We start from the raw sequence: 27616 nt of genomic DNA, 5'->3' as shown, positions 1-27616 counted from the left end.
GTGGACAAACAAAAGGGCCACACTTTTTACAATGGGGCAAGTCTATGTCCCACATCTTTATCGTATTGCCTGAAAAAACACCTCAGGCGAGCGTGATAACTTTTTTGCGATACATCGGAGGTTTTGCGAAATTGACGTGTTTCCATTGAGCGTATTTTCAATGCGCTATTTCAATTTGCACATTTTGAAAGGTAATGGAAACCTGGCTATTGATGCTAGATAAATATTTGCCATGAACATGTTTCTTACCGTGTTAAGTCAAAACCAACAGAACCCAGAAATCTATAACAACAATTTACGTTACGGTTCAAAGGTCGAGCTCCATACACCTACACTTTTACCAAAACACATTTTACATTTAAGATGGTGGCGAGATCCTAATAAATCACCTGACAGTGGGAGGTCGTCATCCCACTTGATTTCACCGAAGCTCAATTTGTCGACATGATTTAATATTAACTATGAAAATAGAATGGGATTGGGGTCGGGAGCGAGCAGGCATGAGGATATATGGCTCACTGCAAAAATCAAAGAAAGGCATTGCTGCTGTCGCAGAATAAAACGATCTGAGCTGTGATTGGTGTTTGTCACCTGACGTATTTTTTCCGCTATTCCCATTTCTGGTCATTTCAAGATGGCGGATTAACAACAGTCGAACGGCTTCATTTTTCAACGCAAGACCCGTGTAAGTTGCTATATTTATTAATTATGGGCGTGCAACCGGTCACGTTTTGCGTTCCTTACGTCCAGCGGTTGCGTTAATGTTGTTGACATCAGACGGTTGACTGGGGTTTGCAGGAGGCGAGGAGGACTAAAGATGTTAGCCCATACGCTAACTTACACACACAGGCTGTGGCTCCAAAAACAGTGGACTGCCTACCTAGTTTGCTTTTTAGTGCGCCTTTTGTTGGCCAAGAATGCTGTCTCGGTAGGTAGCGTAGTAGTTTTTGAGACAGATGCGCACACCGAGTTATGGAGGACATCAGATGCGACCACCAACATCAATCTACGACTGTAAAAATATTGTTATTTCTTTAAAATTCACAATATAAGTTATTGTTTGCAAATGTCTGTGCCATGAAACATGTACTGACCGCAGGCAGGGATTTCAGTATGGACCAGTCGCTGGTCGTAACAGAGCTGGTGTTTAATGCAGCATCTTATCAAGCTTATGGCCACCCCACCAACATAAATTGGTCCCATAAATATTAATAGATCGTCAACCGATATGACGTTTTAATGATTTCCACGTGCTTTCATTTCTTACACAAATGCCTTTTCAGTCTCCAAGATATATCTTGATATCTTATCTCCAATATCTGTTGTTTTACAGAGTTGACATGGCAGACAAAAAAGGGAAATCTGTGGGGGTGAAGAGGACACTAACAAAAAGAGAACAGGAGGAAATCAAGAAAAAGGTTTCTTTCAGTAGCTTCTCTGTGCCTGAACTAAACATCACAAAATAACGTTTCACACATTGTGCAAATAACAATATATGAATCAGAATCAGAAGAGCTTTATTGCCAAGTGTGCTTGCACACACAAGGAATTTTCTTTGGTGTTGGAAGCTTCTAATACATACATTCAACACAATGACGATACAATATAATACGATTTACATTCTAAAAGATTCTAAAATATGCATATATAAAATAAAGACTATTTTACAGAAAGTGGGGGATAATAACATATAAGAGACATTGTACAGGGTAGTATATAGTAGAATATACATATTAACAGATTGTTTGTACACTTGTGCAAATGGATAATGTAGTAAGTAGAGGTAGTGTTATATACATGTATAAATAAAATGTAGATATAATAAGGCACTATAGTGCACACTATAGGAGTAGTGGAAGTGGAATATTGCTCTTAAGGAGCAGTTATCTGTTTAGGAGGGAGATTGCCTGGGGGAAGAAGCTGTATATGTTAACACAATACACACATTGCACGTAATTATGAACAAATAAACAGACTTTTTTATATACAATTTGTGTGCTATGTTTATCGTAGAAAAAAGTTATGTTATAGGCCTATTTGTTTTTGTGTTAAATTGTACAACATGTCACTCTTGTCAGGAGGAGGAGAAAGCTGCCGAAGTCTTTGAAGAATTTTTAGCTTCTTTTGACTCTAATGACAAGAGTAATGTGAAGACTTTTGTACGTGGTGGTATTGTGAATGCAACTAAAGGTAAGTTGTTAGGTTTTCTCAAATAAAGTATGTATGTTCTTTCAGGTTTTACTTGTAGATTAATGTCTCTTAATTCGATTAAGAGTATTTATCTAGAGTATGATGTAAATTGCTTTAATCTTGTACATTTCTAACAAGATGAAAAACTAGTTTGAATTGTTGGACAAAGCCTAAAAACTGTAAATCCAAGTATACATTTGATCTGTTTTCTTGCTTTCTCAGAGGAAGAAGCTGCGGAGGTGAAGAAGAGCAAACTCTACAGACCCGTCACTAAATTCACTCCTCCGTCTCCGAATGCCTCTCCTGCTCCATCTGCAGACATTAGAAAAACAGTACGTGATTTTCTCTCTACTATAGTCAAGTAAGTTTAATATTTTCAGGGCGGTGAAAGGTAAGATTGGGTCAGAAAGAATAGTATTTTATAAGATATGTTTCACTGAAAAACAAAGATTATCTTTTTTACTTCAGGTTTTATTTACAGGACCAAAGTTGGCCAAAATGTTGTTTTGTTATAATTATAAATTCACTGTACACGTAATCTTCAGGCATTTCATGTGTTGTTTGACTAACCCTCAATAATTTTGCAGGTAATTACATTGTAGTTATTATCACCAATGTTTGTCTAAAGGCTTGTTGAAGGATTTGTATAGTGTATGAGTCTTAAATGTTGTCTGTCTTTGTAGGCCGCTAAAAAGAAAGTGGAGGAGAAGAAGAAGAGTAATCTGGAGCTTTTTAAAGAAGAGCTGAAACAGTCCGTTTTTTTCATCATTCACGCCACACATTCACGAATAATACTCGCATACAGGTGCATTTCTGAAATAAACCTGTGACTTAAATCTATCATTCAGAATACAAGAGGAAAGAGAAGAGAGATACAAAAGAAAGAAAGGAGACTCTGGAGGAGTGCATCCTGATGTGGATTTACCTTTGACGCGACGATCAAGTACGCATGAGAAACATACAGTTTACAATCACTTTAAAGATCTAGTGGGAAATAAAACGACTTCATGCATTGTCTTTGTAGTATTCGACGATGATCCTGCAGTGCCAAACACAACAAACCTGTACATCGGCTGCATCAACCCCAAGGTGAGAAGACCTTGTTGTTAGGATGTTAGGATGGCTTCATACTAAAGCCCAAAGTGTACATTCCTAGAAAATTTAATTTAAATTAGATCTATAATGTTTCTCGGTACCTGCAATATCTCATGACATTAAAATTAATCATTGTGTGTCTCAATAGATGACGGAGGAGATGCTCTGTAAAGAGTTTGGCAAATACGGCCCTCTTGCCAGCGTGAAGATTATGTGGCCTCGCACAGAGGAAGAGAGAACTAGGGTCACCAACCGCGGTTTTGTTGCCTTCATGACACGAAAAGATGCAGAACGTGCTTTGGCTGCCCTGGATGGTAAGACGGCATGTTTAACCATAAATCATAAACAAACATTACATGTAAGACTCTTCAGGGTTTTTCCTGGCTCAAAATGAGGTGGAGCTGGTGCCATCCTGATCTTGTACATACGCGCATGTGTAGGCCTACTGTCCCTTTAAGTGGATTAACACCTTAACACTTTACAAACAACATTTAGGCCCAGTTTCACAGACAAGGTTTAAGGTTAGTCCCAGACTAAAATGAATGTGTGACCTGTCTTAACTGAAAATAACTTGCCCAGAAATATCTTAAAATATATCTGTGCCACTGTTTTGTCTGAAGATGCACACCAGTAATGTATTCTAAAGCATTTTTATAAAAGCAACATATATATCTTAATTCAACTAAGGCATAATCCTGGTTTAAAATAAGCCGTGTCTGTGAAACTGAGCCATAAAGGTTCTAAAAATGAGATGAAATTGACCATTAGTAAGTTATATCAAACCCTAAATATATCCAACCAACAGAAAAGTTGCTTAAAATCAAATATAAGCTTTTTATCATTTCAACTAACATTTCAGCCCACAATAGCCAACTGTATTAATCAGTTTGACTAAATAAGCAAACCTCATTCACATCCTGCGTTCTCTTGTGGTTCACTGAGCTTTAAATTATTCACTGTTCTCTTAGGCCGCTTTCACATCTAGTTCGATTGCCTGTACCGAACACTAGTTCGATTTCTCCCCCCTCCTCCCTCCCCCGCTGGTCTGTGTTCACATTGTAATTTTTGCATACGAACTGCGGTGCGCTTGCGTCATCAAGCGGCGGCCACGTACTCATGTTGCTGGGTTACCGCTATGAAGGCGACAAGGCGCCAAAATGGATGTAGCTGCTCGCATCACTTTTGTTGTTCTTTTTTTGAACCTTTGGATTTGCTTGCAAAGAAAAGATACAGAAACACATTTGCATTTGTCTGCCGCAAATGTATTACGATTGTTCCGAAGAGAGCGGGCTTTCCGCCAGAGATTTTTTTGGCGGAGGCAAGCAGAAGTATTCGCTCTGCTTACAGTGCGTCTCGCCGGTCGTCAAGGTAAGTGAGCATATCGTCGCTGTCGGGCGGAATCCTCGCATCTCCAAAACCATTATTTTTCAGGAAATTAAAAAAACTGCATATTTTTTGAGTTATTAAACATTGTTTCGTTAAAGTTATATTGCTGTCATATACTGTTGTGTACCAACATTAACACAACATTTCCCCAAAACCATGCTTAATTGGAGATACAAGGTTTATGACTTGGGAGCTGGGAGATACGAGATTACGCTGTCATTGATAAGAATGGTATGGACACAGACGTCGCTGCCAGCAGTGTTCATCAAAGTCTGCGGTCGTGTTGAGCCTTTTGACAAGAGACGAGGCTTTAAGAGCTAATGAAAGCTAATGATTGTGGTTACATACATCTTCCAAAACTCTATTTTAAACGTTAGAGCTATGAGTGATGCAATACCAAAATAAAACGTTAAACAGGCTGTCTAATATAGGCAGAAATTAATCTGCACGCAAATAAAGTCGGCGGTCACGTTGAGCCTCTTGACAAGAGAAAAGGCTTCAATCGTTAACCAAAGCTAACGACTGTGGTTACATACATCTTCCTAAACTCTATTTTAAGGGTTTAAGAACTATAAGTGATGTAATACAAAAAACGATGAGCTGACTAAACTGTCTAATAGGCGGAAATTAGCCGAATCTGCTCGCAAACTTACCTTCATGGCTCACAGGCTTCCTTCTGCACCGAAGCATTACAGCTATCGATTTTTAACAAAACAGGCCTACTCAAATGTATCTAACCTAACTATTTTCACTCGTTATTCTCTAAAAAACTTTCAATCAGGAGACGTAATGCCGAGAGGCTCCCACGGAGTGAAGAAGAGGTGGAGTTACGAGACTTCTCAGACAATTGAAGTGTCCAATGGAGTTAAGAGATTTGCTCTCAAGCTATTTTCAACACTTTAGATTGGTTAATAATTTGTAAAAATAACAGACCCACATTGGGACTGACCAATAGCATCGATTTGTGAAAAAATATGAAATTGACCAAATTTGGACATAGAAGGTTTCCGCCCATCAGCGACGATATATACACACACACAAGCACACGCACGAAAAGCATGCGTTTTACATCATCAATAGTGGTTCACTTCCGCGATTTGGTACGATTGGAGTTCACATGAACCGCACCCCAGACCTCCCTTTTTAAGCGGACTCGGGTCCAGTTCGCGGGTGCGCACCCGGGTTCAGAAGACAGCGTTCACATCACCCAAACGAACCGAACTATGACGTTAATCGAACCTGGGTGCGCAATAAAAGTGCTAATGTGAAACCGCTCTTATATTCGCTAGTGTCTGAATAGTTTCAACTGTTCAAACAAATCGGTTCAAATGAGTCATTACTTTGTGAGTCGTTCTGATCACAATTGCGTTCATACTGGCGAACTCGCTGTGTACAGTATAACACTAGGGGTGTAACGATACTTCGTATTATGATATTTCACGATGCAAAAATGATACGATGCGCATCGTAGAGAGATGGGGATATTTTAAGATATGTTTAATTCTATTCATTCAGCGGTCAAGACGCTACCTACTCTGCGCCAGAGCGTCACGTGTGCTTATCTCACATATGCGGTAGAGAGAGAAGCACAAGACACAATCTGTGTCTCCAAGTGGTTTACAAAGCGTCATATTTTCCTTCACAATCGCCGTTAAAACACAGCAAACTTGAAGCGTGACTGCAGGCGAGTCACCCCGAAACTCCTTACAAAGGCAGCACAAACGTTTTTAAATGTCAATGTTAATTTATCCGCTAACGTGAGCTGCTGCATAACGTCTTGGTTACGGATGTAACCTCAGTTCCCTGATGGAGGGAACGAGACGTTGTGTCGAGCCGACAGATGGGGTTCGCTCTTGAGAACCTATCAACTTCTGACTAGTTTAGAAAAGGCCAATGAAATTGGCGAATGAAATTTGCATGTCGGACTCGGCCCCCGGATATCCAGGTATAAAAGGGAGACGGCATGCTGCATTCATTCACCTTTTGTTCTGAGGAGCCTGAGCATCCCTTGACCGCTGCGGCGGGCGGCCAGCATTGTGGCAAGAAGGACACAACGTCTCGTTCCCTCCATCAGGGAACTGAGGTTACATCCGTAACCAAGACAATCCTATGGAAAACACCACAGCGCTGTGCCACGTCACAATCTCTAGCGGAGCGATGCTGACTGGCCTGGGCGAGTCAGACGTGAGCGCTAGCGCAAAATTGTAACCGTCCATTGGAGAGGTAGGGTGTCCCAGAGCTTTTGAAGAAAAGGTGGGAAGCCCCGGGCAGAGGCCTTGATTCTCTAACAGCGAGAAGCCACCCGGCACCATAAGGGCCACTGGGTAAGCATTATTCCCCCTAGGGGAAAAACACTACAGAGACCACTACCTACCATAGGGAGGAATTAGTGGAGACACCACATGGTCTCACCATTAGGGGAGAACTCATGGGAAAACGTGTACACTGAAGCAGTTAACCGCAAGGTGGTGGTCCACCTAGGGGAGGTCATGGGTTGCCGAGGTGGGAACCATTCATGAGAATACATCAGACGGAACCGCCCATGGGGGGGGTTACCACGTCTGGAGCACTAGGTCCGGTTAGAGCTATGTGGTAGATAACTCAACTGTTCCCCGGCCTAAGGGCCCAGCCTGCCCCCAGGAAGGTGCTTAGTGATGGATGGAATACCTGTTCTTTACCCAGTGGGGAAAGAAGGGAGGCGTAAATAGCCGCTGATCCCCCTAGAGGAAGGGGGAAGGGCTTTCGCAGGCGCCCTACCGGCTGCCGGTCCTACACGTTGCCCTGCAGGACGCGGGCTGACACCGGTTCCACATGTAGGTATTAGAACCTCGCGAAGGTGTTGGGCATAGCCCAACCCGCAGCTCTGCAGATGTCTGCCAGAGAGGCGCCCCGAGCCAGTGTTTATGAGGAGTGTGCCTCACTCCTAACGGGCAGGGGCGATCTTGAGATCGGTATGCCGTAGCGACGGCATCCACGATCCAGTGCGCCAGCCTCTGTTTGGAGACAGCCCTCCCCTTCTGCTGACCTCCAAAACAGACAAAGAGCTGCTCAGAGCTTCTGAAGCTCTGCGTGCGGTCCAAGTAGAGGCGCAGTGCGCGTACTGGACACAACATGGATGGGGTTTGGTCTTCCTCCCTGGTGGGGAGCGCCTGCAGGTTCACCACCTGGTCTCTAGGGGGGGTGGTGGGAACTTTGGGCATGTAGCCGGGCCGGGGTCTCAGGATAATGTGAGAATCACCGGGCCTGAGTTCTAGGCAATCTGTGGACACGGAAAGTGCTTGTAGGTCCCCTACCCTCTTGGAGGTGAGCGCCATCAAGAGAGCCGTCTTTATCGTGAGGTGAGAAAGAGCGGCAGCTCCGAGGGGCTCGAAGGGGGGGGCCTCTTGAGGCACGCCGCCTAGGTCGAAAGAGGATACGGAGCGCGGATGAGGCGGTAGCCTTCTCGTGCCCCTTAGGAAGCAAACGACCAGGTCGTGCTGCCCCAGAAGCTTCCCAGCAACTAGGTCGTGATGAGCGGCCGTAGCGGCTACATACACTCCCAGTGTGGAGGGGGGAGAGGTTACTCTCCAGTCTCTCTTGAGGAAGGGACAGCACGTTTGCGATCGAGCAACTCCGTGGGTCTTCTCCTCGAGAAGAGCACCAGGATGAGAAGAGGCGCCACTTATGGGCGTATAGCCGCCTAGTTGCCGAGGCCCTAGCCTGAGTGATGTCCCAACCACCGGGGATGGGCCACTCAGGATCTCCTCGTCCTGTCCAGACATGGAAGTTCCAGGGCTCTGCCTGGGATGCCGTAACGTGCCCCTTCCCCTGGGAAAGCAGGTCCTTCCAGGGGGATCGGCCAGGGGGGAGTTGTTGTCAAGAGCCTTAGCTCCGAGAACCAAGTCCGGTTGGGCCAATAGGGCGCAACTAGTACCACTTGATGCTCCTCTTCCCTGGCCTTGCACAAGACCTGTGCAATGAGGCTCACTGGGGGGAAGGCGTACTTCCGCTTACCCCACGGCCAGCTGTGCGCTAGGGTATCCGTGCCGAGGGGTCCCTCGGTCAAGGAGTACCAAAGCGGGCAATGGGAGGAGTCCAGGGAGGCAACAGGTCCCCCTGTGCCTGGCCGAACTGCTCCCATATGTGCTGGACTGTGCTGGGATGGATTGATTTACGCCACGGCAGCTGTGCTGTCCTGACCGGACCAGCACGTGCTTGCCCTGCATGAGAGGTTGCAACCTCTTCAGTGCAAGTAGCACAGCCAACAACTCTAGGCAGTTGATATGCCAGCGCAGGCAGGGGCCCGTCCACCGCCCCGACACTGCGTGCCCGTTAAACACGGCACCCCAACCCTGCAGGGAGGCATCCGTCATCACCACGACGTGCCTTGACACCTGCCCTAAAGGGACCCTGTCCGCAAGAAGGTCATTGCAGACCAGGGGGTCAGGGTGCGACGGCAGAAAGGCGTGATGACCATACGCCTGCTGCCGGTGTGCCACGCTCTCCAGGGAACCCGACTCTGTAGCCAGTGTTGAAGCGGTCGCATGTGCATCGACCCGAGGTGGACCACCCCCACCGATGATGCCACCCCAGGAGCCTCAGGAAGTGTTTCAGGCAGTTCAACACTGACTGCACTGACTGAGCGTGCTCTGAGTCAGTCACACTGTCATGGAGACAGAGTCGAGTTCCATACCGAGAAAGAGGATGCTCTGCACAGGGGAGAGCTTGCTCTTTTCTCGGTTGACCTGTGGTCCCAACCGATCTAGATGCCGGAGCACTAGATCCATGTGTGTACACAACAGATCTCGTGAGTGTGCCCAGATGAGCCAGTCGTCGAGATAGTTAGTACCCGCACACCTCTCTCCCCGAGGGGAGTGAGGGCGGCTTCCCCGATCTTCGTGAAGACTCGTGGGGACAGGGACAGACCGAAAGGGAGGACTCTGTACTGATATGCTCGCCCTCGAAAACGAGACATAAAAGTAAGCGTCCTTCAGGTCAATTGCCATGAACCAATCTTGACATCTGGTAGACGCCAGGATGCGCTTCTGCGTGAGCATCCTGAACGGCAGCTTGAGTAGGTGCCTGTTCAGGGTACGCAGATCTAGCAACCCCCCCTTTTTTTGGGGACGATGAAGTACGGGCTGCAAAAACCGTTGAACATCTCGGCTAGAGGGACGAGCACGATCGCTTGCCAGAGGGGTGGTGACCCTGGCCCGAAGCACGGGAGCATCCTAGCCTCTGTCTGAGGTTGAGAGGATTCCCCAAACTTGAGATCCGCCGGATCGTATCCCGTAGCCACCGTGACTCAGGGACTCAGGCTCTCAGGGACCGAGACCGGGGCTAGGGGTACGATCTGCTTCATCGACCTCCCAAGGGGTGGTTCAATGGCTGGCAGTGCGGATTCCTTGCCGTGGGGAAGCCCCCGGGGTGGAGAGTGCTGAGGGCTACTGATTCTCCTCGACATTGGGTCTCGCCGTGATGCAACGTCGAGTTACCGAACACCGTCGTGTAGAGGGTGAGAGCGGCTGTGATAAACACGCAGAGAGAGAGGAAACTCTTAAGAGAGTGGGCTGTTGGGACGGGGCAGGAACCGTCCCGGATCGACCACCCAGCGATGGAATGGCTGGGGTCGGGCCCGATGGTATTCTCGATCTCCCTGGGGTCTTCCCATGAGGGCCGCTTCTGCTTTCGCCAAGGCTGCTGACGGGGCGATGGTCTCCTCTTCGATGTCTCTTCCAGGGGGGCCGCCTGAGTGGGGGGCGCCAGAGCCGGAGGGCGTTGAAGAGGACCAGGGCTGCTGGGAAGCAGACGGTGCATGGGACTCGACGGCCAAGGGCGGCCGAGTCGCGGCGGGGGAGGATATGCTTGATATCCTCTGTCTGCTTCTTTACTGTCGAGAACTGCGGCTCGACAGTATCACCAAACAGCCCCCCCCCTTGCGACATGGGTGCGTCGAGAAAGCGGACCTTCTTGGCGTTACTCATCTGTGCAATGTTCGGCCAGAGGTGTCTCTCATGGACTAGAAGTGTGGACATCCCCCCCACAGGGCCCGCGTGGTCACCTTGGTCGCCCGTAGAGTGAGGTCGGTGGCGGCGCGAAGTTCCTGCATAAGCGCTGGGTCGGTCTTACCCTCGTGGAGCTATTGTAAGCAATTGTTAAGATCACTCAATTCTTCTACCAGTTCACCAGGCACTTAAGTTTGCGTTTTTAAGAGAAGTGGATGAATTCACGTGACGTAAATCCGACAGATCTCAGACCGCGGAAGAAACAAACATTGCGGCGCCCGCTTATAGCTCAACTAACGCGATCATTATAAAAGTGTTTAAACAACAAAACACATTCACGTGCACATATTTGCCAATCGGAATGTTAGATATTTCAGGACATAGTTAACAGTTTGTGAATTTTTTTGATTAAAAGAATGTAAAAGCAATGCATCAGTCCTACAGCTGCTGTGGCTCATGATAAGCAGTGCTGCTTCGCCATGGAAATGTTAAAGTGATAGGCTGCCTTCTTAACGGTCACCTTGGAAAAGCTAGTCAAACACTCTAACTAGTCACTGTAGCTTGTCAAACACTGAAACGGGTGTCAGGTGTAGCCAAGCTTCAGGAATATGGTTTCTGAAGGCAGAAAAAGTGAAAAGCACTCTGGAGACAAATACAAACAAAATTTTTGGTCTTAAGTGGTGCTTTTTATTTTGTTCTTTTTTCTGTTAATTATTAAGAGTTTCAGAAAACATTGTTTGGTCTTATAAGATAAATTAAAAAATGCACTGAAAAGTTATAGATGTTTTTTTCATAGATTAAAAATAGCTTTAAAAATATGCAAACTGGCAATACTACGTAAAGGGGTTCAAAACATCTCCCTTGCTATTGGTTTCGACTATTTATATAAAGTGTCTGTTAAAGGAATATGACTTGGCCTGAAAAAAGAATCAGTCAGAAGAATTTTTTTCACTTTAATCCATGCATTTCTCAAAATATCTTCTTTTGTGTTGCTAAGAGAGATAGTCATATGCAGGTTTTGAATGATGTGATGGTGAATAAATGATAAGAATTCTTGGTAACACTTTAATATAGGGAACAATTCTCACTGTTAACTAGTTGCTTATTAGAATATTGGCTGTTTATTAGTACTTATAAATAGGGTTGTGTATCGTTTGGGGTTTTTCGATACCGGTGCCAAATCGATACTTTTCAAACGGTACCGGTGCCTAAATCGATACTTTCAAAAAAGATAATTTATTTATTCAGCTCCTATACTTCAGCGCCTCACTGGTGCTGATAACGAAACAAGCGCCTCCGTTGTGGTGTAATGAACGCCGTTTTTTTATTTAAGACACTGACCCGACATCATTTTGGCCAGAGACTGAGGCGGCACGAAATTTGACTGAGTCTCCAATTTTTCTATGCAGGAAAAACCCTGACTTAAATGGTACTTTTATGTCACGACCTCTGTATGCTTCGGTGCTTTGAGCTCTTGTCTCCTTGTTTTGCAGGTAAGACGATAATGGGTTTTGAAATGAAGTTGGGTTGGGGGAAAGCAGTACGCATTCCCCCGCAGCCTCTTTATACTCCCATTGGTGTGCTGAAGACCACAGCCCCCCCTCCACCATCTGGACTGCCATTCAATGCCCAACCCAGAGACCGCTTCAGGAATGACTTCACCAAATCCCGAAGCCGCTCGCAGGAAGACTTTTACAAGGTAAACACACGCGCAATCTCCTGATATCTGGGTGATAAAGTTTATTGTAGGTCAAGCTTTTTAAAGGTTGGCTTGCAAAGGTTTCTCATTGCGAAAAGCACTACTAAACAGAAGCAACAGACATTTTTGTGGGAAATAATAAAAAGAAACCATGCTATACTGACACAAAACTGTCCTGTGTCATGTAGCTTGATACAGAAAGTCAAAGCTGATAAATATTATTTTAGATTAAATAATAAAGAAATAACCGTCTCTTTATATTATAATTAAAGGAATAGTTCTCCCAAAAATGAAAATTCTGACAACATTTACTTACTCTCAGGTTGTTCCCCACTGCTGAACACAAAGAAAGATATTTGGAAGAATGTAACCAAATGATTCTGGGGCATTGTTGACTACCGTAGTAGGAAAAAGGTGCCCCAGAACTATTTGGTTTCACACCTTCTTCAACACATCTTCTTTTGTGTTCAAAAGAACAAAGAAATGTTGAAAACATAAAGGTATGTTTATTTTTGGGTGAATAGTGTCTTTAATGGAATTAAATCTTCATTGAGCTTTGTGTTAGTTTTTGTTTGATATATAATGTACAGTCAAACCAAAATTTATTCAGACACTTTCAACATTTCTCACATTATTTATTAGCTATAGTTCAGAAAATGGTAATAAAATATTACAAGAACTCATGGTTAAACTGTGTCAGAACAAATGTATCTTGATAATGTCAGATAACTTTGATAGAAAGGTATGTAATGGATTAGGTTGAATATGTGTCAGCTGTTGAATTTAAGTAAATTGCATTAACAGTTAAAGATAAATCACTTAAGCAAAACCTGGTCAGGTCAAAGTGTCTGAATAATTTGGTCTCAAATTTTTATCACTTTTACTGGTACTCCACTGTATGAAGAATTTTTGTGTATAATATGTCACAGTTTACTTTATTTTGCCATCCTCACTACAGTGTCTTGCACCCACTAGTTAATTTTGGGTTTGACTGTATATATTTCTGTAAAGAAATGTGATGGTGTGAACTATTGCCTAGGCAGTTGGAGGACCAGCATAGTTTCATTTCTTGTAGAAAAATACAAAATCTCTCTCTGTAAATTCTTGTGGAAACAATTTAAACACATTTTAATGAATTGGTTAAAGGGATATTTCACCCCTGAATCAAAATTTCCCCATGTTTTACTCACCCTCAAGTAAAATGATACTTGGGATTATAACAACGACTGCAATGTTCTTCCAGAAGAAAGTCATAATAGTTTAGGATGCCTTGAGGGTGAATAAAACATGGGGAAATTTTGATTCAGGGGTGAAATATCCCTTTAAAGGGGTAGTTCGCCTAAAAATAAAATATCCTTCATGTCATTCCAAACCTGTATGACTTTCATCTGTGGAACACGTAGGATATTTTGAAGAAGGTTGGTAACCCTTCAGCATTGGCTCATATGGACTTCCATTGTATGAACACAAAACCACTGAGACATTTCTCAAAATATCTTCTTTTGTGTTGCTAAGAGAGATAGTCATATGCAGGTTTTGAATGATGTGATGGTGAATAAATGTTAAGAATTTTTGGTAACACTTTATTATAGGGAACAATTCTCACTGTTAACTAGTTGCTTATTAGAATATTGGCTGTTTATTAGTACTTATAAATAGGGTTGTGTATCGTTTGGGGTTTTTTCGATACCGGTGCCAAATCGATACTTTTCAAACGGTACCGGTGCCTAAATCGATACCTTTAAAAAGAGCCACAAAACACTGGAGGATGACAATAAAGCCACAATATGGATGAATTTTGTTATGAAATATCCAAAAATCACTTGCACAGTGTGATATATTTCATGCAGTTGTGTACTTACATTATCCAAAAAGTTCCCTAGAATGTGCCAATCCAGAGAAATTCCTATTTAAAATAATGGCCCGTCCTTTGTCTCCCTTGTATTTGTCGCATATCAGTGATTTAGGCCCAATCCCAATTCTATTTTCTACCCCTTCGCCTACCCCTCGCCTACCCCTCGCCCCTTGGCTCTTGAAACAAAGTGGCAAGGGAAAGGGTTACAAATTTTCCGCTAAGAAATGGGACACCCCTACTACACTGGTATACGTCATCATACGTCATTTCTAGCTTCTAACGTTACGTCAGAGGACATGCGCCGATGCACCGGGTATATGACAAAAATATATTTTCTAATATCGTGCAATCAGTGCTGTCCGCTAGCAAACATTAGCCATTTTTTGCAAACATTAAAAGAACATTACCGTAAATACAAACACAAGATTGAATGTAACATACATAAATAGAAAAATTGTCATCAAAATCCGTATTAATGGCAAAAATTACTTACATTTGGGTCTGCTTGCTCGAGTGAGCAGCCATGTTGGAAATTTCTCTTAGCCCTTAGTTTGAAGTGAGGTCCCGAAAAATCTTCGTTTGAAGGGCTATCTGGCCCTTCCCCTTACCCCTACCCCTCCAACCAAAAGAGAATTGAGACACCCCTACCCCTTCACATGAACGCGCCAAACGGAGGGGTATGGGAAAGTGTAGGGGTAAGGGGTAGAATTGGGATTGGGCCTTAATATCCGGTGCTCCGCACTACCCTCAGTTTCCAGTTGTAGAAACTACGGCAACACGCAAATGCGGAAGTGGTTATACAGCATCTGGGACGCAGCATCTGTTGTTCTGTTATTATGGATCACGATTACGCTTTGGCGAGTAAAGGAAACCCCAAAAAAGCGTAAACGTAGGCCAAATGAGGCAAGCAGGCTTATGGACAAACGAAGAAATAAAACAAGGATTAATATCGGCGTGGCGTTTTCTAAATGGAGAGAGCTAAGCGACCAACTTGGACTCGACAGAGACTCCGCTCTCGCATGTGTTTTAATAGACAGGTAAACACATTTTTTTTATTGTACACGAAATACTCATGCACAGATTATTTGAATAGTTATGAATGCAGTTACTTTATGAAATACAGTATATGTTACACAACAATATGTAGCCATAACCTTACTTGTAAATGCTGTGGGTTCGTTCCAATTTACTTTTTAACTTTTTACCCATAACTCCACTCTCCTACATAACATCATTTAGCTTCGCCTTTTGCTTTAGAAAGTGCGCCATCTAGCGGTCCAAATATTCCATATTGTGGCTTTAAAGAACAATATATTCAATTAAAAAACACAACACAACAAATTCACAATTAAAGTTTTAAGTGAATTTAAATGAGAATGGACACTAACATTGCTAGAAATAGTGTTTACTGTTTAACGTGTTTACTCTCCAGCTACAACTAAATGCACAATAGTTGTGTGAAATATGGACAGAAAATGCGTTGATATCAACAGATTAAGTACATTTACAGAGAGCCTTCTAGGCTACATTATATGTGCATTATTTTAAAAACAGACAGTGTATATAATGAATAAGTATAATTATATGCCTAAACATGTAGTCAGAGTAAAAAGCTTGACAGTTTGATGTCTAGAGATCAGACTGACAGGTGCAATAAGGTTTAGCACTTTCACTGCTGTGTCTTGCTTGTCTTTCTTGTCAAATGCGTTACTGTGTTAAGAACGAGCTCCACGCACGCAGCACGCACTTCATCGATTTTAAACGCGCTCAACAGTTTTATTGTGATCGCTTGCATTACAGACACGTCATGCGTGTCGAATTAACGTTAGTTTCGCGGTTGAAGTTAAAGACTGCACCCGGTGATGAATGCTGAACCCGCCGAGATGGAGGGAGGGTGAGAGAGCGCGCACTAAAAATGTCTTTCACTATCAATCCACGGGTCATGCGCGTTCCGATCCGCGGGGTGCTTGTGATCCGTGCGGATCACAGATCATTCGCGATCCGTTTAACCACCATATAAGATGTGTTGGATTTGTATTATCAGAGCTTTCCGACTTATGTTCACGTGAGGGCAAATGTCTCAATCAACGGCTCACTCAGCATTTAAATGGCACCGAAATGAGGCACTGAAATTTGTCCAGTTACATACCCGATATGGGTACACCGGGTTTCGGTACACAACCCTACTTATAAAGCACATATTCTGGATGACCATATTCTATATCTATAATCCTACCCAATACCTAAACCTAACAACTACCTTACTAACTATTAATAAGCAACAAATTAGGAGTTTATTGAGGCAAACGTAGTTAATGGTTTGTTAATAGCGAGAATTGGACCTTAAAATAAATTGTGACCGAATTTTCATTTTTGGCTGAAATATCCCTTTAATTAAATGCAGATGTGCATGTTGTACCAGACAAAAAACACATGCAGATTATATTTAATAACAATTCAGAAAACTGCAGTTAACTTGGTAAGTCATAAATTCAATAAACCTTTTGTTAAAGCCTGAGGGGCATTCTGGGTAATAAGAGACAACGTAATCCTACAAACCAGTCTGGACTCTGAAAGCAACAAATCCACAATGAATAAGATTTTATCTTCGGTAAAAAAAGGAGCTCTTGACCTAACCTACAGCCAAGGCATGTACACAGAATACCCCTCATGCAGAACCTGCGGTGAGATGAACTGGTGTTTGCCGAGCATGTTTCCAGAGGTTTAGCTGGTGCTGATGATATTAATCATGAATATTCTGCAGTTTGTTAAAATATAAACTCACTGTATTTTTGTATCTTCATCATTTGGTTTGGCGTCATGAACAGACTCTGTCCGAGGCCGTAGTGACAGTGGTAATCCCCCCAGAAAGGTACACAATCTCTGTCCATTTATTAAAACACTATTGCCACTGAAACACACACAAACACACTCACCAATAGACTCTGTTTGACACGTAAATCATAGAGGTTAGATCATCGGAAAGGTACTTTCATACAACTTTCTTCATTTCGCTTTAAGGTAATGTGCTGCTCATAAGCTTAAGGTTTAAAACATAATTCACTACTCAGTAATTGCCACTGTGAAAACACATTTTTTCAGATTGCAGAATCATTACGCAGTGGCCTTTTTTAGCATTGTATTAAAACGCTCCCTAAACGGTCTCGTAAGGGTTGTGATAATCTGAGTTTGAGCGGACAGAAAATAAAAAGCAAGATATAAATTACAAACTGGCAGCCATTGAAAATGAAAGGAAGGAAACAGATAGAACTGACATGGTAAGACTTTGGACTGTATGGAGAGAAGTAAAATGAGAAATGAAAGCACTTGTTCATACTCTCATCCATCTCTTGTGGCTCATAGGAACCTGCTGGGCTTGATACACAGAATGATTGAGTTTGTGGTGAGAGAGGGACCCATGTTTGAGGCCATCATCATGAGCCGGGAGAAGAGCAACCCTGACTTTAGGTGAGTGATGCGGTTTTCTGTTCTCACAGAGTATTTATGCCGTTGTGTTGTGTTATACCTCAGTATGTGGGCCACGAATCACTTCAGACAAGATCTGCTGAGGTTTTGGGAAAACTGACAGAAACTACTGGCAGGATGCTCATGAAACAGATGGCCAGAGTCTATCTGAATGTATGCCAAATTAAAGGGGCAGTTCACCCACAAAAAATGGGAAAATTAACACTCCAGTCACACTCCCTGTCATTCTAAACCTTTCTGATTGACTTTCCTCAGTAGAACACAAAAGAAGATATTTTGAAGAATGTTGATAACCAAACAACATTGCCCCCCCATTGACTTCTATTGTGTGGACATTCTCAAAATATCTTATTTTGTCTTCTACAGAAGAAAGAGTAAAGGCATACAAAGGTTTTTAACCTCATGAGGGTGGATGAATAATGATAGAATTTTTATTTTGGGTGATGTTTATATGTTTAAGACTAAGAAAAAGAAATGACTTGTTGCTGAAAACAAAGTGTACAGATTCTGTGTACCCCTGGCCATAAACCACATGTATTGTTTTGTATTCTGTGTATTTCCTTAAACTTATGTAGTACTTCTAAATGCCATATTTAGCCGTTTGTGTATTAAATGTTTGGTTAATGTTGCAGGTTTTTGTTTGAAAACAAGAGTCAGGAGCATGTGTACTACAGATGGAAGCTGTATTCTATTCTACAGGTAAATGAGAGATGCCATCCTTAGTGTTTGTGTATCAGTATGTGGGCTGGTAAACATTTCTCTGGCTGTGTTCTAGGGCGAAAACCCAAATAAATGGAGAACGACATCTTTCAGAATGTTTAGGGGTGGCTCGTTGTGGAAGCCTCCCATTCTTACCCCATATCTCCATGGAGATGAGGATGCAGAAGAGAGCTCCTTCTCTATTCAAGAAGAAGAGCCAAAGAAAGGGCAGCTGAAGGCAGAGTAAGCAGCAGGGAGAAATAGGAGGCTGTTTTGAAACGCTTATATTGTAGCGCATGTGTTTTTAATCAAATGCCTTGCAAATGTAAAGTTTTGATTGTCGTAAGCATTGTTGTTTGGGAAATTCTTCTGATTTTAAGAAGGACATACAGTAGAAGAGGTTTTGTCAAAAGCTTCACAAATATTATTAAGCAGAAAAAAAATCTCATTGTCGAGTCCTCTAGGAGTTGAAAGTGTGTATAATACAAAAAAATATATTTTTGTCTTTACTTCTCAACATAATACACCACATAATACATCTGCTCAAGCTTTTTTTTAACTCTTGTTTGTTCTTCAAATCGAATATTCTAAATGGACTATTGCTAGCTTCTAAGTGATGCGTTTAGAAAAAGTTGTTTTGGATTAAAGTGTTTGTTAAACCTGTAATTGTAATGTAAGAACATGTGTCTTTTTGGTTCAGACACAGAGAGAGGTTAGAGTCCCTGCTGAGAGGTCTGACTCCACGCAGAGATGAGATCGGAGATGTGATGCTGTTCTGTCTGGAGAGAGCAGAGGCTGCGGAGGAGGTCGTCTCCTGCATCACAGAGGCTCTGTCACTACTGCACACGCCACTACAGAAGAAGGTACAATACACATTTACAAAAGTACAGACTGCTTTGGTCCGTACTCCAGGAAGTGCACATTGCATGTGCATAAAATACTACAGAGTAATACATGTAGCGGTTTTAGCTGCATGTTAAGATAATGATGAGCTTAGCTCACCAAATATGATTCTCCACCAGATCTATCAAGATCACATCCATGAAATTAGTTATTTAAAACATCAATTTCAGTCAGGGAATTAGTTTAGCTCAAAGGAAAATGCGTATAATAATCGTCATTAAGTATATACAGGTGCTGGTCATATAATTAGAATATCATCAAAAAGTTGATTTATTTTACTAATTCCATTCAAAAAGTGAAACTTGTATATTATATTCATTCATTACACACAGACTGATATATTTCAAATGTTTATTTCTTTTAATTTGATGATTATAACTGACAACTAATGAAAATCCCAAATTCAGTATCTCAGAAAATTAGAATATTACTTAAGACCAATACAAAGAAAGGATTTTTAGAAATCTTGGCCAACTGAAAAGTATGAACATGAAAAGTATGAGCATGTACAGCACTCAATACTTAGTTGGGGCTCCTTTTGCCTGAATTACTGCAGCAATGCTGCGTGGCATGGAGTGGATCAGTCTGTGGCACTGCTCAGGTGTTATGAGAGGCCAGATTGCTCTGATAGTGGCCTTCAGCTCTTCTGCATTGTTGGGTCTGGCATATCGCATCTTCCTCTTCACAATACCCCATAGATTTACTATGGGGTTAAGGTCAGGCGAGTTTGCTGGCCAATTAAGAACAGGGATACCAAGGTCCTTAAACCAGGTACTGGTAGCTTTGGCACTGTGTGCAGGTGCCAAGTCCTGTTGGAAAATGAAATCTGCATCTCCATAAAGTTGGTCAGCAGCAGGAAGCATGAAGTGCTCTAAAACTTCCTGGTATACGGCTGCGTTGACCCTGGACCTCAGAAAACACAGTGGACCAACACCAGCAGATGACATGGCACCCCAAACCATCACTGACTGTGGAAACTTTACACTGGACCTCAAGCAACATGGATTCTGTGCCTCTCCTCTCTTCCTCCAGACTCTGGGACCCTGATTTCCAAAGGAAATGCAAAATTTACTTTAATCAGAGAACATAACTTTGGACCACTCAGCAGCAGTCCAGTCCTTTTTGTCTTTAGCCCAGGCGAGACGCTTCTGATGCTTCCTGCTGCTGAGTGCACGAGCTGCTCAGCCTCCTGTCTGTACGCAGACTCATCACCATCCTGGATGAGGCCAATAGGTGTGGTGTCGTCTGCGATCTTCATAAGTCTGACAGAAGGGTCCTGGGCAGTGCAGTCATTTGTGTACAGGGAGAAGAGCAGTGGGGAGAGAACGCACCCCTGGGGGGTGCCAGTGCTGATTGTGCGGGTGCTGGATGTGAGTTTCCCCATTCTCACTAACTGCTGCCTGTCTGTCAGAAAGCTGGTGATCCACTGACAGATAGAGCCAGGAACAGATAGCTGGGTTAACTTTGTCTGGAGCAGTGATGGGATGATGGTGTTGAAAGCGGAGCTGAAGTCCACAAACAGGATCCTCACATAGGTCCCTGGTCTATCCAGATGTTTCAGGATAAAATGCAGCCCCATGTTAACTGCATCCTCAACAGACCTGTTTGCTCTGTAGGCAAACTGCAGGGGGTCCAGTAAGGGTTCTGTGATGTCCTTCAGATAAACCAGTACCAGTCTCTCGAATGACTTCATGACCACAGATGTGAGAGCGATGGGTCTGTAGTCATTCAGTCCTGTGATTTTGGGTTTCTTTGGGATGGGGATTATGGTGGAGCGCTTGAAACAGGAAGGAACTGTGCACAGCTCCAGTGATCTGTTGAAGATCTGAGAGAAGATGAAGGCCAGTTGAATAGCACAGCTTTTAAGACAGGCTGGGGAGATACCATCTGGGCCTGGTGCTTTTCTTGTCTTTTGTTTCCTAAAGACTCGGCACACATCCTCTTCACTGATCTGAAGTGCAGGAGATGGGGTGACTGAAGGTGATAGGTGTTGTGTAGAGAGAATGTCAGAGTTGGAGTGAGGTGTAAAGTTAGCATTTTCAAATCTGCAGTAAAAGTCATTCAGATCGTTGACCAGGTGTTGATTGCCTGCAAAATTGGGGAATGGTGGCTTGTAGTTGGTGATGTCTTTAAGGCCTTTCCACACAGACGCTGGGTCGTTGGCTGAAAACCGGTTTTCCAACTTTTTAGAGTAGTTTCTCTTAGCCACTCTGATCTCCTTTGTCAATGTGTTCCTAGCCTGCTTGTACAAGACTTTGTCCCCTTTTCTGTAGGCATCCTCCTTGGCTTGGCGAATCTGTCTGAGTTTTGCTGAGAACCATGGTTTATCATTGTTGTATTTTAAGGAAGTCCTGGTAGGAATGCACAAATCCTCACAGAAACTGATGTATGATGTTACAGTCTCTGTGAGCTCGTCCAGATCGGTGGTAGCAGCTTCAAAAACACTCCAATCGGTGCACTCGAAACAGGCTTGTAAGGCCCTTTATTCTGGGCCCTTGTCACTTTATTCTATACTGTGCATATCTATTATGAAACATGTATAGTCTAGTAAATTTACTAAAGAGATTTTTCATGTACAGAATAGCGTACTGTATCGAGACCATACTTATATTATTGTTAGCCCCGGTGTCCGAAGTTTGCAGGGCCTACGCGGCCTCCCCGGGCTCCCCAATGGCAGGAAGCGTAAGCCCCGGTCTCTGTTGGATTCTCTTCCGCACAGAATGTATCGGTGAATGATGTTTTTATGTGCATACCTGCCCTGCCCTTCCCCCAGGTGGCCTGCGGACCAATGCCATGAAAGCGATAAGTGGGCCAGAGAAAGTTCCTTTGTTTCTCATGGCGCCTTATTTGCATAGCTCTGACAGTATGGTTAATTTTCACCTAATAACTAAACTTAGTTATGGACATAGTACGATGCATGCTATAGTATTATAACATAGCTCATCAGATAGGGAATTAGAAGAGGAGGAGTTACATAGTAAACATACTATGCCTTGAATTATGTTAAGCTGTGAATCATCCCAACATATGAATACAACAACACCTAAATCAAAACTTGCATCATTACTGGTTACAGGTAACTTAAGATTGCAAGAGTGCCAACACATAACAAGGATATTTACATATATTTATAGTAAATGACAGTTTAGTGTAGTTTTGTCAGAGAAGTTTCTCTGGATAAACTACAGGTCTTAAGTTCCAGGTGAGACAAAACAGAAAGACTTCTCACATCTCCTTGGCTTGCTTTGAAGCTTAGGAGTCGTAAATATCCCATGGAGAAACAAAAGGTTATCAACACTTTCGGGAGGGGGGGGGGCGGGTGCTATATATAATGCTAAAATAAAATTGTTGTTATCCATGAATTTTCGAATGTACTGTTTTACAAAAAAGGCAGAAAAATGTTGAATTTTTTGGTTCACATCTTTCAAAAGACTGTTGAAAAATACATACAACCAAGGCCAGCAAGAATGCACACTGTTATCAAGGCCAAAGGAGGCCATATAAAATGTTACTATTACTAACAACTAAGACTATTTAGTTGTTTCAGTTTTTTTTTTGTCTGTTTTTGACTGATTCCTAAAATATGTATCTTTATTATGACAGGTGGTCTAATAAATATAAGCCCTGTACGTAATACAGAATGTGCATATTTGTATAAAAGAGTATATACACACATTATACAAACATACACAATACAGTACAAAGTACTGTACACGTTTTGTTACTGTGGAGGTGTGTAGGAGGTGTGTATGGAAGTATTAGATGTGGCCAGCCAGAGAAGTGCGTTGGAGGTGGTTATGGGTATGTACTGTGCGGCTAAGTGTTATTTTCTTTGCAGATTGCCAGACTTTACCTGATATCTGACATCCTCTACAACTCCTGTGCCAAAGTTGCCAATGCATCATATTACCGCAAATTGTGAGTCATTTGTGTAACCGTTGTGCAACTCTTTATGGTATTGTTTTTATTGAGCGCTTTTCTGAGCTAATACTCTTTATGTGCGCGTGTTTCAATTTATTTAGAAATGAACCCTACAGCACTGACTCAGCAAGGATTTATGTAGCATAGGAATCATTTTTCATGTCTTTTGTAATGGCCTATGCCTTTATGTCCTGCTGTGTAATAGTTTTGAGACAAAGCTGCCTGAGATATTTGGGGACTTGAGTGAATCATATCGGAACATCCAGGCCAGACTCCAGGCAGAGCAGTTTAAGGTGAGCGCCGAGCACAGCTTGTTCCGGCTCTTTATACGCTCCGTAGTCTTTCCCCGGCAGAAACCACTGATCCCCTCCCCCTACACTTCTGTCTTTTATCTCTCTCGCTTTCTGCAGCAAAGGATCATGGGATGTTTCCGTGCGTGGGAGGACTGGGCAATTTATCCAGATTCCTTCCTGATCCAACTGCAGAATATATTCCTGGGGCTCATTAAACCTGGAGAGGAGGTGATTGACAGGCCGGAGGTGAGCTATGAGGATCGTTTACAAGAATCAATTCAAAGCTCAGTTAATCAATAAATGACATGGAAGCTTCAGTCCTTGGCTTTTACATGAGTCATCTGATATCTGGAATCAAAACATTGCGATAACAATATCGATTTGCCAGATACATTTATTGTGCATTCCTCTGTTACCTCATCCATTTTGCTGTGTCCTTGATGATGAAACAAAAGTATAAATGATGTAGCATTTAAACAATACAAACTAACACTTTGAATCACAAAACGACTGTTTCTTATGTCCATCTAATGTATATAAGGTGCTATGGGTGTTATCTGTTTATTTTCTTTCTATAGCCTGGATCTCCAGACCTGGATGGGGCACCTTTGGATGGTGTTCCTATAGAAAGAAGTGAAATTGATGGAATGCCCCTTGATGACCTTGATGGCTCACCCTTAACCTGGGATCCAGCCTCCATCGATGGAGTACCGGTTGATGACATTGATGGTGTTCCTCTGGAAAACCCAATAGATGACATCGATGGCGTGCCTTGTACGTAATAATAGGAAGTTTAAAGCTGGGGTAGGCAGTATCAAAGTGGCTAACAATACCAAGCATGATAGTGGCATTGGTGGAGGCAAGGCTTTCAGATTACCTCAGATTACTTCAAAACATAACATTATCATACTAATGGACATGTGTTTTTCTGTGTCTGATTCAGTGGATGAAAAGTCTTTACCCAGTGTTGCACTGTCTAAATGGGAGAAGGTGGAAGATACAGAGTCATCAGGTACAATCAAAAAGAAAGAGAGAGAGATCTGATCTGCTTCAATCTAATTCATTATGTGAGTAAAAGCATATGAAGTTCGTCCAGGATGTTCCTACTGTCAGTCAAAAGATTGAAAGGTTGAATTCAGTTCTACTGAATTCAGAACATTCTTATAAACTGTTATGTGCTTCTTGTTCTTATCTTTTTTAGCAAAGAATGACTCTGAGCTGAACTCAAGGTAAGAATCTGTTTGAAATTTCATCCATTTTTCTCTGTGATAAATGGATGATTCAGTTTTAACTCCATCATTAAATCACATTAAATCAGGCATTTTAAGCACCTTTTTCATTTAAGTTAACTCTTCGTATACACTCACATTTCTTATTATTAAATTCTTGCATTAAGGTCTTGATTCAATAAGCCCGTAAACAGTGATATATAAGCTGGAGAAATATTAAAAAATCAAAATGTATTTAAGAGGTTTATCATCTCATTGTTTCCTGTCTTGTTCATGCAGCGGCCTTAAAGAGAATGAAGGTGATTCTGACATGAGCAGCGATGATGCTGACAGTCCCAGCAGGTTCGAGGGGGCAGAGTTTAAGTCTTCTTTGAAAAACTTTGAGCTGTCTGAAAGCAAAAGGACACACCTCCGAGAGCTGGAGGTGAGTCAGTCACACTCAGTATATAGACGCACAACTTCTGATCTGTGTTTGTTTTTCAATCTGGCTAATGGCTAATAATATAACTATTTATATTTAATTTAATGTTGATTTCTATTATTATGTTATTGTATAATGATTGTATTAAATAAACAATTTGTTGAATGGGTCCTGTAGTTTTGTCACATTTAAAGAAACCGTATGGTACATTGACATGTAGCGGTTGAGTTTGGCATCGTAGTCTCAATTCAAAATGTTTGAGAGACAAGTTTAGCCGAGTAACGGTTCTTCTCGGTTTCTTTTGCTTGTTATCAGAAATAATCCACTGTCACTCTGTTGTTCACAGATGTGTACTGGAAGTTAAGTTCTGTCCAAAAACGGGCGCATATGCAGTAACGTTTGTTTATGTTGTTGCTTTGAAGCCGTCTATACAGTCTCTGTCTCATTGTCACACATATTTCAGTTATGCTTAATGCATTGACGGGCACTATTAAAGTGTGTGCATATTGCAGGTGAAGGTGATGAAGTTTCAGGATGAACTAGAGTCTGAGAAGAGACAAAGGAAGTCCAGTATGAGTCTTCAACAACAAGTTCAGCACTACAGAAACCGACTATTACAGAAGGTAAATGCATTACACAAAACAAATTCCTTACATTTATATAATGCTTTTCTGGATATTTCATGGGCACAAATTTGTGTTCCAACATCATATACGCGGTTGCATTAGCTTTTTAAAGTATATGTGGAAATTAACATTCTGGTGTGAGAAAAATGTAATGGTAAAACTCAAACTCATTTATTATCTCTGTTTCTTTCTATCCCTACCTCTTTAGGAGTTTGATAAGGACAACCTAGAAAAGAGAGACAAATGGTCACAGAAACCGAAAGAAAGGCCCAAAAAAGACGAGCGGAGAGATAAAGGGGAGGACAGGAGTAAAACACGGGATAAAGAGAAGAGTAGAAAGAGTGAAGACAGAGAGAGGAGTAGGGGACGGAGTCGAGACAAAGACGACAGGAGAGAGAGGTATGCACTTTTCACACACACTTTGAGTCTTAAACTTCATTGCATCTTGCAATTAAAGATGCTGTAAGTGATATAGTTTATTCTGTCATACATTTATTCTGTCATTCCATTAAACGTTTTCTTGGAATGACAGAATCACATAAAACATCTGTGACAGCACTAGTCACAGCTGTGCTTTTCGTCTGTCAGTCATTTTGAAGGGTGGGGCAGCCTGATGTATGGAAAGACGGAAGCTTAGAGCATCAAGTTCTCAGTTTTTATTTGCCACTATTTTGCTTTTGTCCGTATAGAGTTTCACTGTTTGGGTTTGACAACATTGCTTACAGCATCTTTAACTCCTTGTTGGGAGTCATCCTGCCATATGTAAAGTTTATTTCACTCCATATTTACCACTAAGTTCATCCCCTTATTTTATGTCTTACATGAAGAACAAGATCTCGATCACCGAAAAAGTCCAAGCGATCGCCGTCTCCGCAGCACAAATCCTGGAGTTCATCATCCCGATCACCACATCGCTCACACAAAAAGTCCAAGAAGAGCAAACACTGAACTCGAAGCCTTTGACCTCTGCAGTCGTCTCATAGCGCAGACTGGCAGAGCCTGAGGGATGCTCTTGTCTCGCACAACTGCATTTCTGTTCCACAGTGCTTTGAAGGAAGGACTGAACAATCCCATTTGCTTCCAGAACAGTTTTCTAAGGGGCTGCTGCAATCGCGACCCTGGGCTTGGCTGAATTTTTCTAAGATGAAGTGTGAACTTGTACAGATCTTATTTTTGTTTTGTAAACGGTTTTATTTGTGTTATCTTCTCATTTTGTTTAAAATCCAGTGTTTAAAAAAGCTGCAAGATGGACACCTCCACTCCCCAACCTTTACAATAAAAACATTTGTGGAAGGACAAATGTGTTGGTGTAAATGTTATATAAATTAGTTTTTTGTAAATTGAAATCTATAATTGAAATATTTGGTAATAGACCGACACCACATTGATCTTTACAATGTGGTGTGAGTCTATTAATCAGAATATGGCAATATTCGGTTTATGCTTACACATACCATACGATGCCTTATTCAGAATATTAACCCTAACATAACCATTCATTCATAGCTGCCCACGTGTAAACAGAGTAATCCTGCATACTATTGGATGCAAACATTTTACAGGCATTAAAAATCAGAACCAACATTTTGAAATATATTGCAGTCGTGTGTGTTATTGCTAAAGTCCTCAATGAGAATTAAGTGTCAGATTTAAAACTAATTATACAAGATCACTAAAATGTAATAAATGGCACGATCATAAGCAGTGTTTCCAGAGGAGAGATAAGTAACATGCATGTTTACGTTTATTCACAGTATGCTTAACAAAATGTACAGTATACAGCTGTAGAGTATGTAAATAAAATCATTTTTCAGAATAAAGGTTTAATC

General features: G+C 42.2%; 1 protein-coding gene across 3 annotated transcripts; it reads left to right on the top strand.

Annotated features, from left to right (window-relative positions):
- The first annotated feature begins 628 nt into the window (after positions 1–628).
- zgc:163098 (uncharacterized protein LOC100037380 homolog) lies at positions 629–27581 on the top strand. Of its 3 annotated transcripts, XM_057352799.1 has the most exons (24): positions 879–1014; positions 1334–1418; positions 2079–2190; positions 2413–2522; positions 2874–2941; positions 3039–3133; positions 3215–3279; positions 3434–3599; positions 12149–12354; positions 17038–17081; positions 17573–17677; positions 18328–18394; positions 18471–18637; positions 19095–19257; positions 23136–23215; positions 23424–23511; positions 23629–23757; positions 24090–24285; positions 24455–24523; positions 24713–24740; positions 25020–25164; positions 25674–25784; positions 25996–26186; positions 26615–27581. In XM_057352799.1, the coding sequence occupies exons 2-24, from the start codon at positions 1341–1343 to the stop codon at positions 26733–26735; spliced, it is 2604 nt and encodes an 867-aa protein (XP_057208782.1). In that variant the 5' UTR covers positions 879–1014; positions 1334–1340; the 3' UTR covers positions 26736–27581. The 3 variants fall into 3 exon arrangements, with proteins under 3 accessions (XP_057208790.1, XP_057208774.1, XP_057208782.1); XM_057352807.1 differs by lacking the exon at positions 879–1014 and adding an exon at positions 629–685 and having other exon boundaries at positions 3039–3279; XM_057352791.1 differs by having other exon boundaries at positions 872–1014; positions 3039–3279.
- The last annotated feature ends 35 nt before the right edge of the window (positions 27582–27616 follow it).

This window comes from Triplophysa rosa, linkage group LG2 (assembly GCF_024868665.1).
Source record: "Triplophysa rosa linkage group LG2, Trosa_1v2, whole genome shotgun sequence".
NCBI classification, from domain to species: Eukaryota; Metazoa; Chordata; class Actinopteri; order Cypriniformes; family Nemacheilidae; genus Triplophysa; species Triplophysa rosa.
This window is presented reverse-complemented; position numbering and strand designations above follow the sequence as displayed.